The sequence below is a fragment of the Pygoscelis adeliae genome, unplaced genomic scaffold (genome assembly GCF_000699105.1).
Source record: "Pygoscelis adeliae isolate BGI_AS28 unplaced genomic scaffold, ASM69910v1 Scaffold127, whole genome shotgun sequence".
Lineage (NCBI taxonomy): Eukaryota > Metazoa > Chordata > Aves > Sphenisciformes > Spheniscidae > Pygoscelis > Pygoscelis adeliae.
In genome coordinates, this window is record NW_008825208.1 from 6,595,202 (window position 1) to 6,608,567 (window position 13,366).

The following is a 13,366-nucleotide window of genomic DNA, read 5'->3' on the forward strand; positions in this document are numbered from 1 at the left end:
ATGGGGATCTTGATAAAACTTACCTCTCTAGTCTGGAAGGAACTGATGAGTGAAACGCTAAAAAGATGAAAATGAAACTCTACTGCAAGGTGCCAAATGACATCTTTATTACCATTCTGTTTTGTTTGCTAAAAAAAGAAGATAATTGTTCCTATGATACAGTACTCCCTAACCAATCCTTATCCCTTTTTTTGGATGGACAGGGGAAGGCTGGAAATGAGTATTTTCTGTTTTGCCACCGCCCATGTGCTCCCTCTGGATAAAATGGTTTCTGGAGACTTTTCTGTGTGGGAGTGGGGCTGGTCCTAGACAGAACATACCAACACCACCTGCAGATAGCCTGTGATGCAAGCATGAACTGTGGTTTTTGTGAGTGTGGCATGCTGTTGGTTCATACTGAGTATCTTTGTTTACCTTGGTGATTATGAAGTAATGTCAGTAGGCTGAAGTGTACTTGTGACTGACTTGGGGATCAAAATCAGCCTAGCTGTGGGAGTGAGTTGGACAGCGGCCTTGCAAGGCGTATGGGAATGGTGGAAGCAAGTGTGAGTCTCTAGTGTATTTTTTCTAAAGCTAGCTCTGGAAGTTGTGTGGTAGAATTCTCTTGGTCCATGCTTTAAACGTTTTTTTTCTGAACTAGAGCCACTTTGGGCTTGGTCACTTAAGGTGCCTGCTGTAGTAAAGGTAGAGCTCTGCTTTCTCTCCCCATGTTTTTTTGCAGCAGCCAAAAGCCAAAAAGTGTCAAATACTTGCTCACACCAAGCATCGTTGTGTGTGAAACTTGCCTTAAACAGGTCGGTGGGGGTAGATGGGTACCCTGTTAGGTACACATAGTTTTCATATCTGTCTCTACTGAACCACATGGCAAGTCTTTTAAGACTACTTTTGGTACAGATCTATTTTCTTAGTAGTTTTTATTGGCCTTTGGAAATGTAACTGCTTCTGCAAGTCCCTCTTTTTCCCTTTCTCTTGCAGTCCAACCTCAAGTAAATGCCTGCTTGGTGTTGATGGCCTTAGGAATGCTGCCGTGATTCCCAGGGTCCCAGAGTCTTGGTTTAACAGCATGCAGATAAATCCTTTTTAACCATCCTAAGTGGCAGGATTTGGGGCTAATATCAGTTTAATATTGGGAGTTGGGGGAATAAATAATTCTGAGCGCTTACTGCTAAGCTCAAGTGGTTACTTGATCTCTGGCAACAGTCTGGTGAAGAATCTGAGCAGTAATTGAGTATGTGCAACTTCTGTATTCTCCTGTGATGACCTACCAGGTACGAGTCTGGTTTGGACTTTATCCCTTCATAAACACCAAGTATACCTGAAGCCTCCCTACTCTGCTTGGTGGCTTTATAGCAACTGTCAAGATGAGTTATTGCAGCAATGTGGTAGCTGTCAGGCTGAGATGATGCACTCTGGTGCAAAAGTCAAGTTTAAGACATTTTAAGAGGTCTTCCTTTTTGACTCAGCCTCCATTGACAGCTCTGTGGTACTAAACTATCTATGTGTTTTGGTTTAAGCTCACAGTTTATCAATGTACATTTATTAGGTGTAAATGAGAACTCTGCTTTAAGTTGCTGCTAGGTCCAGAATGACAAACTATTCTTGTGCAAGGGAAGTGCTTACGGGGATCATCTTGAAGTAGTAACCAAGTGTTTTCCTCAGTCTTTCGCTTGTAAGATAAGCACTTGCATAACATTTAACAGTCTGACCTTCAGGGTTACAGTCTTCCCTATTTCCTACAAACAGAGATCAACATGCTTTTTTGAGCTGGTTCCTGTGTGGGAAGTGGAATTTTGTAGTTGACTCTGCAACATCACTGGGAGTCAAGCAAAATGTAATTTGAACTAATACTTGGACAGTCTTCCCTTCACCTTATCAAAAAACAGTGCAAGATGAGTAGAAAGGATGGTTGTTTTTTTCCTAGGGGTGAGTAGGTTTTGTCTGATGCCTTACAACAACTGCAGTCCTGTTCCCTCCTAGTTTTATGTCAAACTGAAGTGGGTGTGGTTCTGGGAAACTTAGCAATTGACATCACAGCTGTTCATGAGAAGCATAATGGACAGCGGGGAGTACCAAGTGAAGTTCAAATCAACATGTAGCTGTTGAGGCTGGAGCTGTTGAAGATCAGCTTAAATTTTCTTTAATCTGATGCCACTGATTCTGCAGCATAGTTTTTAAACTAGTCCTCAACCAAAGCATGTTTTGATTTCAGATAAATCCCTTTATGGCTAACCTGTTGAAAGGCAGGCATGCTTTGCACTTCTCTGTTGGAGTGTGTGGCTCTGTGGCACCTGCAAGTTGATTTGGAGGAGAGGTTGGAACATGCACCTCAGGCTGTGGCCACTAAGAGGATTTCTTATATGATCTGGAAAACCAAAACTTCTTAAGCCCCTACAAGGGAAGTAATACTTAACATTCAAAAGAGGAGTCCTCTGCAAGAATTGCTGCAGTGTAAGAAGAGTGTGTGGTGGTGGGTCTCTCGGCTCCTATGGGCTATGGAGGAGTCTCTTTTTATAAAGAGCTGTTGTAAATCACTAGGTAACTGTGGGAGAGGCTGTAAGGTTTGTGGAGTGCCCAATGGGAGAACTACAAAATAGCAGGAAACTCCTGTGAGGTGTAAAGTGACACTTGTAAAGAGTGCACTTGCTTAACTGCTGTTAGTGGGAGGTTGCGATCTGAACTGTTAAAGGACTACAGGGTAACGAGTCTCTCCTTCAGATGGCCCAAACCTTAAGTGTGAAAAGTAAAAGGTGTTGGTAAAGGGAAGCAGGAGTCAGGCTGTGGCCACTAATAGAATTTCTTATATGATCTGGAAAACCAAAACTTCTTAAGCCCCTACAAGGGAAGTAATACTTAACATTCAAAAGAGGAGTCCTCTGCAAGAATTGCTGCAGTGTAAGAAGAGTGTGTGGTGGTGGGTCTCTCGGCTCCTATGGGCTATGGAGGTGTCTCTTTTTATAAAGAGCTGTTGTAAATCACTAGGTAACTGTGGGAGAGGCTGTAAGGTTTGTGGAGTGCCCAATGGGAGAACTACAAAATAGCGGGAAACTCCTGTGAGGTGTAAAGTGACACTTGTAAAGAGTGCACTTGCTTAACTGCTGTTAGTGGGAGGTTGCGATCTGAACTGTTAAAGGACTACAGGGTAGTCTCTCCTTCAGATGGCCCAAACCTTAAGTGTGAAAAGTAAAAAGTGTTGGTAAAGGGAAGCAGGAGTAGTGCGGGAGCTTCATCTTTGAGTAACTTCTTGAGTGTTCAGTCACTTAAGGTCACCCTCTGCACATGCACTAAAATGATGTCAAAAGTAGTTGCACCCTTTCTATAAGCCTGTGTAACATGTGGGTCCTTCAACAGTCCTTAAAGTAGCCCAGTTTTCCTTGTAATCCATAGCCAGACGAAGTTCCCTCTCAGAGGATGCATAATTCACTGCTGTCCTGGTTACTTCTGTGTAATTTCTGGGATGTTTGTTTCTTCTCTTAACTGGCACCAGCACAATAAAGCAAGCACTGAGATCTTGTTTTCATGCTCGGTAATGAAGCGTGCATTGTTCATATGTATCTTTACCAGGTTCTGACTCTTGCAATAAACATAGGTGTTGAAACATCATGGCTTTTTCAGGTATCCATTGAAAAATTAAAAGGTAATAGGTGTAGCCCTAAAGACACGAACCCTTCTCATGTGAGTTGTATCAAAGAATAAATTATGGATTCTTCACTGAAGTCTGCTTGGATTTTTGTCACACTGACACTTGTGCTAAGGATAGGATAGTAGGATAAGTGGTAGAAAGAAACATCTGCAAAGCATGAGTGGCAGAGATGGTCCTGCAGAGGTACTGTGAGGTAGTCTTGCAGCAGTGGCTCTGCATAGCCTGTTCATGATGCATATTGCTTCAGGTGTTGGTCCTGCAGATGCCAAGGTACAGAAGAATTCCCTCCCAGCCCACCAGAGACTGTTCAGTGTTTTAACAGGAGCCATGCTTCTGTTAAAACTTGCACAATTTAACTGAGTGTGATTAATGCTGGAGACTGTTTTAAAATCCTGGTGCTGATAACCACTGAGCAAAATTGCATAGGCTAACCTAGCTCATTAGATGTTCAGCATTCTTAAATTCTGAAGGTAGAGCAGTCTTTCCCTTGGTATATTAACTTTTACTACAACAACCAATAAATAGGGAAAATGAGGTCTTTTTTTTAAGTTAGGGAGCTTGCAACTACTTGCCAGGCTTTGGGGTTTTTTTTGTAAAGTAAAATGGGGGATCACAAGAATAAACTTGCCTTCTGGCAGTGTGAATGTTGCATTTTAAACTCTTTGGGAGTGCTGTTTAACCAATTTTATGGAATAAAATGGCAATGCTTAATTCTATGCTTCGCACTTTGGCGTCTTGCTGGGGTATCCAACTTGTACAAGTACGCAGTAATGAACTGGGCTAGTTTTAAGGTTGCATGGCTAAGGCACAGTGTGCAGAAAATAATGCACTTTCCAAAAAGGCATAAGTAGATCACCCTTAAGTAAGTGGCACGCTGAAAAGTTAAAGGCTAGTCACTGTTCTAGACTGCTTTGAAGGCCTCGGTACTCTATGCTTTGAAGCTAAACCATTTCCTTAACTCCGCTGCTGGGATATGTATCCATACCTTCAGATGAAGCAGCAGGGTTGGGGCCAGTGCCACATTCCACTGCACAAGGAGGCAGATTGCAGAGGGACAGTCTTACAATACCAAGCAGCCAAAGGGCTTTAGTCTTTAGTATTTGAAAATAAAGCAGCACCGTCCTTGTTCTCTTTTCTTCTGTGCCTGCATCCCTCTGTCCCTCCTTAAGGTTTGGAGAGTTGGGCCATGCAGGTGAAGGCAAGCTGGCTGTGAGCGGAGGAGGATCTCATCCCCCTCCTTGTAGAAGGTGTCAGCACTGGGGACAAAAACGGTGCTGGCTCACTGCCCAGACTCTTCCGCTTTCATCCTGTGTAAACCCACTCACCGAACCAGAGTCGCGGTTCATACCATTAAAAACCAAAATGAAAGCCGTGAATAGACTTGTCTCTGTGTGAATTAGTTAGTAAACGATGTAAAAATGGGAAGGTGTTTTTTGTTTCCTGCACTCGACCAAATCTGGCAACTGTGCACTTGTTCAGACTTGCAGGCTATGAGATGTTGTCTTGCCTTCTGGTGCTGGCATGTTTCTATACTCTTTCATATATCTCTGTATAAATATACTTTGTGCATTGTTTACTATGGAACTAGTATTGATGGAGAAAAACACTTTGAGGTAAAACTGTTTGTAATTCTCTATTAGTGTGTACATTTTTTTAAAATGCACCGTTTGTTTACCTCAATTAATTTAATGGAGTGGACCAATAAATGTATTAAAAGATGACTCCTTTACCTAGAATGTAAAGTTTCGTTTTTTGCAGCCTTTGCTGTTGAAACGCTGTGTGCACTTACTTTGCTGGGCAGCTCACTATCTTACTGCAGAAATACCCTTATCTTAAAAACTTGTTCCACTGCTGATTTAACTAAAAGTCATATGTCTGTTGCTGTAGTACATCTAGTATTACTTGAAAGTGAAGCCTGGAGCTGAGTAAGGTTGCAAGAGTGTGTACGTGAGTGGAACAGGAGTGGCAGCAACTTCCTCAGAATAAGGGGTTGCATAGTGAGTAATCAATTGCTTGCTGCATCCCTGGTTTGAACTGAAGCTGCCCGATTTGCCTCCAGATTATTTCAGTTACTGAAGGGCTTTTAACTTGCCTTTACTTAGTCCAGGAGTTTGGAAGCCACTTAATCCTTCTTAATTCAATTAGCATGTAAGTAGACACATAATTTAAGCCCTGATCCCTCTGGGGTATGCCAGTCTTTTGAATCGTGTTTGGATTTAGCTGACAACATTTCATGCCAATTGCTATATTGTATGAGGTTCCTTTCGGTAGGGGTTTCAACCCAGCTTAAAGCTGGGGTAACAAGGTGACTGTTACCTGGCATCAGCATCCCTACACCTCCATAAAGCTTGTAGGAGTAGTGTGCTTCACTTACCTGTTCTTAACCTGTTACAAGAGTAGTACATACTGGTAGTGTGAGTTGAAATGCTGGTATTGGCTCTTGAGTCCTAGGTGTCCTCTCATGACCTCTGTTAAAGCACTGTCTGAGGACAGTGGGACAATCTCCTAGAAGTCAGGAGCATGAACATCTGTTCAGGAGTATTTTATTGTAGGGATTACTAGAAGTGTCTTAATCTTACATTTTTTTTTTATGGTGGTATTTCTGTATTTAGTGGTCTTCTACATAACATTGATCAGGTGGGCTGACACATCTTCTGTAGCACATGGAGAGCAGCAGCACGTGGCTTGCAGGACCCCTCCTACATCAGCCAGAGTCACAGAACTGCCCTGAGGTTTCTGAATGAACAGACAAGAAGGAACTAATGGAAAACTGATCCTCTGCTTTCCCCTTCCATGTTGAATGACATGTCTAGAAATGCCCTTTTCATTCCCACACTGTTCTTGTCACTCTGCACTATTGCTAATCAGCCTAGAAGGAAAGCAAAATGCTCTGAAGACTGCTGGTGTGCAATAGCCAACGCTCATACTCTGCAAGACGATGCACTGCAGCAATAACAAGGCAAACGTCTTTGTCCTGGGTGAGCTCAGTGGCTGAGAGGCTGTGGCATGCTGTGAAGTGGAAACATAAATGAAATGCTTCCTGTAATGATGATAACTGGGGGGACTAATGCTTGGCAAACCTTCCACTTCGGTAGCTCAGAGAGTTGATAAAGACCAAAAGATGCTTTAGCTGGTACAGTCTCTGTCACTCGGTCAGAATCTGAAGAGAGCCAGTGGTCGAACGTTGTTTGATTGCCACAATGCTGTAAAGAGCAATAAAAACGCAAGTTACAAGAGAGCTAGCAAGCTACTTTCTCAAACTACAGTTTGCTTGTTCCCCATCAATTCTTTAGCTTAAACTGTGCTGGGGTGTCTGGAGCTGGCTGAGTGCACGTGTGGTTCCTCTCGAGGATCTGCCAGCCTCTCTGTAAGTTACTCTTGTGTACGAGCAATGACATGGGCACCATTTGTCATCTTTCAGACTTTAAGTCCTAATAACCCGTGTTTGTGCTGATAATGGTGCTAACTTCTATTTGGAGAGTGTGTTAAAAAGCAGTTGAGTAGCTAGCAGTGACTCATTGTTAAACAGCAGGGTTGTGCATAGGAAACGAGTCGCTCTTGTATCTGGAAAATACGAGGAGGAAAGCAGAGCCAGGGTAACGATGAGTGTGAAGTAGCCTTCCCCACACTCATAGTCCTGCTGACACCAGGTGTCAAATGTATTCACAAGCCCAAAAGCCTTTGGTGCGCTGGACGAGGCAGAGCTGATGGTCTAAGAGCTTTCCTTAGTGTTGCTTTTTCTTTTCTTCCTATCTAAATGATAACACTGAATTCGGTATACATAGTGCCTTTAGACTTTCTAGTATTTTTTTTTTTTTTTAATTAGAGCAAAACTTGGCAAGAATTTTGCCTGGGATCAGACATTACCCTATCCAGTACCTGCCTTATATCTGAATGAAAATATTGTTGCATGGATTAAATACCAACATTATCACAATTCACTCTAACTTCATAGTGGAAGAGTCTTGCTGTTTCTAGTAATGCAATGAGCTGGAGGGTCTTAGGGAGGGGATGATGGGCAAGGTGAAATTTGGAGGGAGATCCTTCAAAAATTCTGGAAGAGTAGATGGAGATGCTGTTTCAGCTTTCTCTCTTCAAATTAAGCTTGTTTGCTGCTTAAAACCTGTTTTTGAAATTGTACCTCTCAGTTGCTCTGTAGCTGTACAGTTGGGCAAATTCACTGGATCAGAAAAGTAACCATTTCCTTCACTATGTGGTAATGGTTTCTCTTTGAAAGGAACACCTGGGGGAGACTCGGGTTATTCTTTTCTATCACAATGAGTAAGTAACCTGCAATAGATTTTTTTTAAAAAACGTTTTACATTGTGTAGGATTATTCCCTCATTCTACTTGCTTGATATTGCAAAAATAGTAGTACTACATTTGTGTGAAGGCTTTGTCCCCTGGGATTATCAGCTCTTAAACTCTGCCAAATATTCCTCCTACAGCAATTCATGTTACATTAAACAAAAAGAAGATTAAAAACATTGGCTAGATCACTTGCAAGTTTCATTCTTTGAATCTCCTTGATATTTCTCAACTCATTTCTGCAAGATTTTTCTTTCTCTTTTTCCAATATTTTCTTTTTTTAACTCAAAAAAATTTTTCTTTTTCCTGTATTACACACTTTAGACCTAGAATCAGGAAGCATGGAGAGAATACAGTGTGTCCTTTTGGACAAAACCCTTCCTATTCCTTACCTTAAAGGGAGGAGACTCAGGCAGCCAACTACAAAAGACAAAATGAAACAGAAGCCGCTGTACCAGTTCAGTGTGTTTTGATAGATCTTGTTGTAGACTGTAGATGTCACTACTCCCGTGGTGACTAAAGACAACTGCAGCAGGACAAACACCTTACCTGTAAAACAAGAACATAGTTTGTTACCAGGGAGAAAAAAACAGCTCTGGTACCTCCCTGCCGAATCCAGGATCACCACTGTGTGGAAGAAAAATGTGGTCATTGCTTCACAAGTGCCAGATGGCATGAGCCTTGTATATGCTGCTGTTCTGGACCAGAATTAAATGACTTTTCCTTCTTTTAGGCATAGGACAAAAGATCCAACTAGAAAACCGTCTGCTTAAACAGTCTAGATGTAGAGGTAGCTGCTTGGAAGAGCAGCAACAAACTGGGCAATAAGTGCTTTTTTCCATAGGATGTAGAAAAGTAGTCTTGGGCAAACATCTTCAGGACAGGAGAGGTTTTAGTCAGGGTCTGCTTCTGCCCTAGGCCAGAAGAGTAGTCCACTGGATTAAAATGATAATAATGCCTGAAATGGGGAGGTGCGTGTGATTTGTACGATGTTTAGGGAGGAGGAAAGGCAGAAGCTGAATCCTAGTTGAAACAGCTTTTTTGCTGAAGCGCACCCTTTTGTTTCTGCTGTGGTAAATGCGGGAAGGGGAAGTAACCCAGCCCTGCCGGGATGTGCAGGCTGGGAGCGAGGTCAGGGCTGTGCACTGAACCTGCTGCCCTGGCAGCTTCTCCAGCTGCACAGCACCAGCTGCCACCAGCTAAGGAGACAACACTGCTACCAGGAGGCAAGGGCTGCTCTGCTGCACGGTCCTGCTCGAGAGCTGCTCTGCCACTGTAATCAAATGCAGCCTGCATGGCTCATGGTGGAGGTTAAAAACAACGTTATGATTACTAATAATGATTAATTTGGGGTGTGAGCTGTGCTATTTGTGGCAGGTAGGGGAGTTTGCTATGGAGCGCGTTGAGGAGCACAAGCAGCGGGGATGCACAGGGGACAGAGCAGCGTGGCAGAAGGGGAAAGGAAGCAGAGGATGGCTGTGGGAACATGTTTGGAGGAGGCATGAGCAGTCATGGGCCCGAGGTGCTGTTTGAATGCATGGCCAGTCCTGTCTATTGTGTCTAAATCCTGCTTGTTGGGGTAAAACTGGTAGCCTTCAATATGGTGTTGTAAAATACATATATTTTACTATTTTCTAATACATTTTTTACTAGAAAAGAATTTCCACTCCTGTTTACCAAAAAGGGCCAATTTTTATGCAAAGGTTATCCTTTGTTAGTTAAATCATGGTCTGACAAGAACAAATAGCCAGGTAACACTTGGAGACATATTTAGAGAGCATAACTGAAAAAAGCTGAAAGAAATCCATCCTTCCCAAAACAGGCAGTAAAAGAAGCCAAATATAAATGGTGTGAGTACCACAGTGCTTCAACCCAACATCTTGCTTCTCTTTGTTTTCCCTGGAGCACTGTGTTTTTGAGCAGCACCTCAGATATTTTCCCTGCCTTTAAGCTTCACGCTGATAGTAATCTCTTGAAGAACGTGCTGAAAATTTTGTGAATCAATGATGACACAACCGAGGATGAGAAGTTCGGATGTGACAATCTTGTCCAGCAAGTTTCTCTGCTCCTCCCTTCCCGTTTGTGGTACCAACTGTTCTGGTTTTATTACGCAAAGCACAGATTGCAGCAATAACTTGCCTTTCTCTTTGTACCTTAGGCTGGATGGAGGGATTTGAGGGTTTTTTGATCAGTAAGGTAACCAAAGCACTTACCATAGGACGATCCTTCAACATGTTTGGATAACATGGACCTGATGGTTGGTAAGGGAATGAGGGCAAAGAGCATCACTGCCCGTGCTGCAATGCAATGAATATGTCATTACCATCAGTACCTGCTCCTTGTCTCCCAACACAACAACCACTGCTTTTGAAGACTATGTGCCTCTGGCTTGGGCAGGGCCTTTGCTTCACATTGTCTTGCCCCTGGAGTACCAGAAGGAAGTACAAATCTTTGGTAGGAGTGTAGGTCCTCACTTCAGCCAAGTGATTGTGGATAAGCCACCTATTGCTTCCACTAGCAGAGGTATTTCACCCAAACCAGCTGCGGTCTCAGCCTGAAATCCCAGCGTAGATGGAGTGTAGCACCGTCCTTTGAGATAGTGAGGCCGATGATTTGAGTCTAACCAGCAGAGAGAGCACCCCATGCTACATGCATGGCCTTGACAGGAACAGTAACTTTATAACACTATAGCTGTTTTCTATCTTGGTGCTTCTGACTTGCAGTATTTTAGGCTGTCTCTAGTGTGGAAACTTTTAAAGAGCTGGAATTATCTTCTTGTCAGCAGAACCAACAGAACCAACCTCAGTGAATACTTGGTCCATGTCTGGTGTACCGAGGTGTTCCTGCAATGCAGGGAATAAGCATCCTGCACACTGTATAGCAGCATGCGTTCATGATGGACTTAATATTAAACAAGCATTTTTTTATTTTAATTTTTTATCTTTTGTTCTCCAGCCTGATTGCCTAAACAAACAAAATCTCTTAAAAATTTAATTCAATATTTGGCTTAGTACACAAATACGATATCCTACCATCTTTCCCTGTAGAATAACTTTGTTTGATTTTCAATTTCTCATTCCCTGTAGGGGCAGACAGAAAAATCTCTTCAGGCCATTTCTTTTAGATCTTTTTCTCACTTTCAGAAGCAAAACCTCAAAGCCATGCAACACATGATACTCTGTCAGATACGAATCATCCATCTCACTCCCACGATGGATGCAGTTCTTGGGTTTTGTTTTCTGTGTTCCTGCAGAGGCTGCCTCCCAACAATAAACTTGCCTTTCCTTCGTCATGGGATGCTGCCCCATCTATTGTTACCTGCCCCTTGGTCATTTATACACAGTGTAAGATTTGTACACTACATTCTCATGCTATTTTAGTTGCTAAAGCAGCTCCATGTTTCACTATTAAGTTTCCCATCAGCCATAAATGCCTTAATGTAACAAAAATAAATCGCGTCTTAAGGTGTTCGCTTAATAGGAAACCTTTGCCAATTTGTTTCTGTTGTAGCCTGAAGTACAAGAAGGCAGTGCTTCCCGTTAATTTAGCGGTGTGGTCCGACTAGTACAGGTAGCCAGCAACAATCCCCACTCCCCTGTGGTGTGAGCATTGTTCCCTTGCTCAGATCTGGGCTATGACCAAGTGACAAATTACAAGTCAACCCGCCTTAAACTAAGCCTTGGCAGGAGCATATCCTTCTCTGGATATTGTAGGGTGCAATAAGGAGTACAAAGCGAGAGGTGGGGAGAGGGGAATGATAATGAAGCCCTCTTGGGAATCGCTTGTGTGATGGTCTGCTGAGCTCCCTGCTCTGAAACTCGTGGTGAAGCAGAGCAAAAGCCCTTCTCCTGATGCTGAAACACCCCAGCCCCTTTCTCAGGGTGTACTCGCTTACATGAGCGGCCATTCGACTCACCAATGTAGAACAGGAACGTCCACCGTACAAAGGCCATGATGAGGATGCCAGCATTGAAGGATGCCACTCCGATCATGATCATGGTAATGTCCCTCAGGTATTTGGAGAACACAAATACCCCCAGGAAGCTGGTGATGAAGATCGCGTACCCAGCAGCATTGCCATAGCCGATCTCCACAGCATTCCAACTTAAAGGTTCCCTGAGCAAGAAGAGTGGGAGTACGTTCATTGCACCAACCACGGCAAGGTCATAGAGGATTGCTGCCACAAACAGCATGATGATCATGAGTTTCGAGGGGGATACTAGCGTGGAGCTGCTGCTCTCCGAAGGTTGGGAACTCCCTGCTGCTGCTGCTTCTTTGTGGGCTGGTAGCTGGCTGCCCACTTCCTCTGCACTCTTGGCTTTGGCTGGGCAGGTAGCTTCTGGCTTGGGGACTGTCAGGACAAAAATGCTGTAGAGGAGGCAGAAAGCATAGCAGGCGATGCTGCAGCTCACCAGCACAGTGCCCTCTCGATAGCGGTCACTGAAGCCAACAAAGAGGTAGCCAGATGCCATGCTTCCCAGAAAGCCAGCGAGGCCATACACCAGCTCAATAATGATAAGCCGCAGAGACCTCCTGCTCTCGGAGGAGCCCAGGGATCCCAGAGCCATGACGCCTGCCCAGAGCGTGGTGAAACCTCCCGTCAGCCCATTGAAGGCAGCAGCCCCATACATCACCTCGATTGGCCAGCCCAGCAGGATCAGGAGGAGCAGGAGAGTTTTGGAGCCCAAGTAGCCAAGAAGAGGGAAGCAGATGGGGATCTTCCGATGCACCCTGTCCCCCAGCTTGGACAAGCCATAGGCTGACACCAGTGGGCTCAGGCCCAGGACTAGCTTGTAGATGATATAAAAATTAGAGACAGCCTTCTGCTGAGCGTCTTCCAGTGCATGGAAGGGAGCGGTGGCATTGGTCTGATTGTAGTAGTTCTTCACCACCAGCAGCAGCGCTGTGTCGTAGAAGGCGCTGGCCACTTGGGAACCGGCGACCACCGGCTCAATCCACGTCCTAATCGCTGTCACCCCCACCATGCTACCGGCAACCACCTCTTCTTGGGGAGAGCCGTTTTCAGGGAGACGCGCTGGAGGAAACGGCTCTTCAGAGGCTCTACTCTGTAGGCATGCTTGGAGAGGAACAGAGGAGGAAAAAACAAAAGGTCCGCTGGGCTGCACAGAGTCAGAGAGTTGTGCAAGAGATGATCTGGCTGGGAGGATATTTTCACCTCGCCTTGCTACGTATATGCATGCACACACATCCCTGCACTGCTCTGATCTCCAGCTCACGCACGAGAGGCTTTTGTACAGCTGGAGAACGCCCTGCACTTGCCGACTGCTGCTGCTTCTCTTCCTGGTGCAGTTTCAACAGAGGTCAGATGACCCAGGGGAATTTCTCTCTCCCAGTTTAGGTAGTGAAAATGCCCATATCAAGTAATTGCTGCAATTTGGGTGGTGGTTTGTTTTTTGT

At 44.2% G+C, this 13,366-nt stretch overlaps 1 protein-coding gene across 1 annotated transcript; it reads right to left on the bottom strand.

Moving 5' to 3' along the window:
* Positions 1-6,785: 6,785 nt before the first annotated feature.
* Positions 6,786-12,933, bottom strand: SLC46A2 (solute carrier family 46, member 2). The gene is made up of 4 exons (XM_009328968.1): positions 11,865-12,933; positions 10,162-10,245; positions 8,341-8,497; positions 6,786-6,843 (listed from the first exon to the last, which is right to left on the bottom strand). The coding sequence occupies exons 1-4, from the start codon at positions 12,931-12,933 to the stop codon at positions 6,786-6,788; spliced, it is 1,368 nt and encodes a 455-aa protein (XP_009327243.1).
* Positions 12,934-13,366: the final 433 nt, after the last annotated feature.

Excerpts from the sequence above, each read along its gene's own strand:
- SLC46A2 (XM_009328968.1), bottom strand. The coding sequence starts at position 12,933 with ATGGTGGGGGTGACAGCGATTAGGACGTGGATTGAGCCGGTGGTCGCC. Across the intron at positions 8,498-10,161 it reads TGTTGAAGGATCGTCCTATG|GTAAGGTGTTTGTCCTGCTG; the intron begins GTAAGTGCTTTG and ends CTTGTTTTACAG. Across the intron at positions 6,844-8,340 it reads CTGAGTCTCCTCCCTTTAAG|CATTGTGGCAATCAAACAAC; the intron begins GTAAGGAATAGG and ends TGCTCTTTACAG.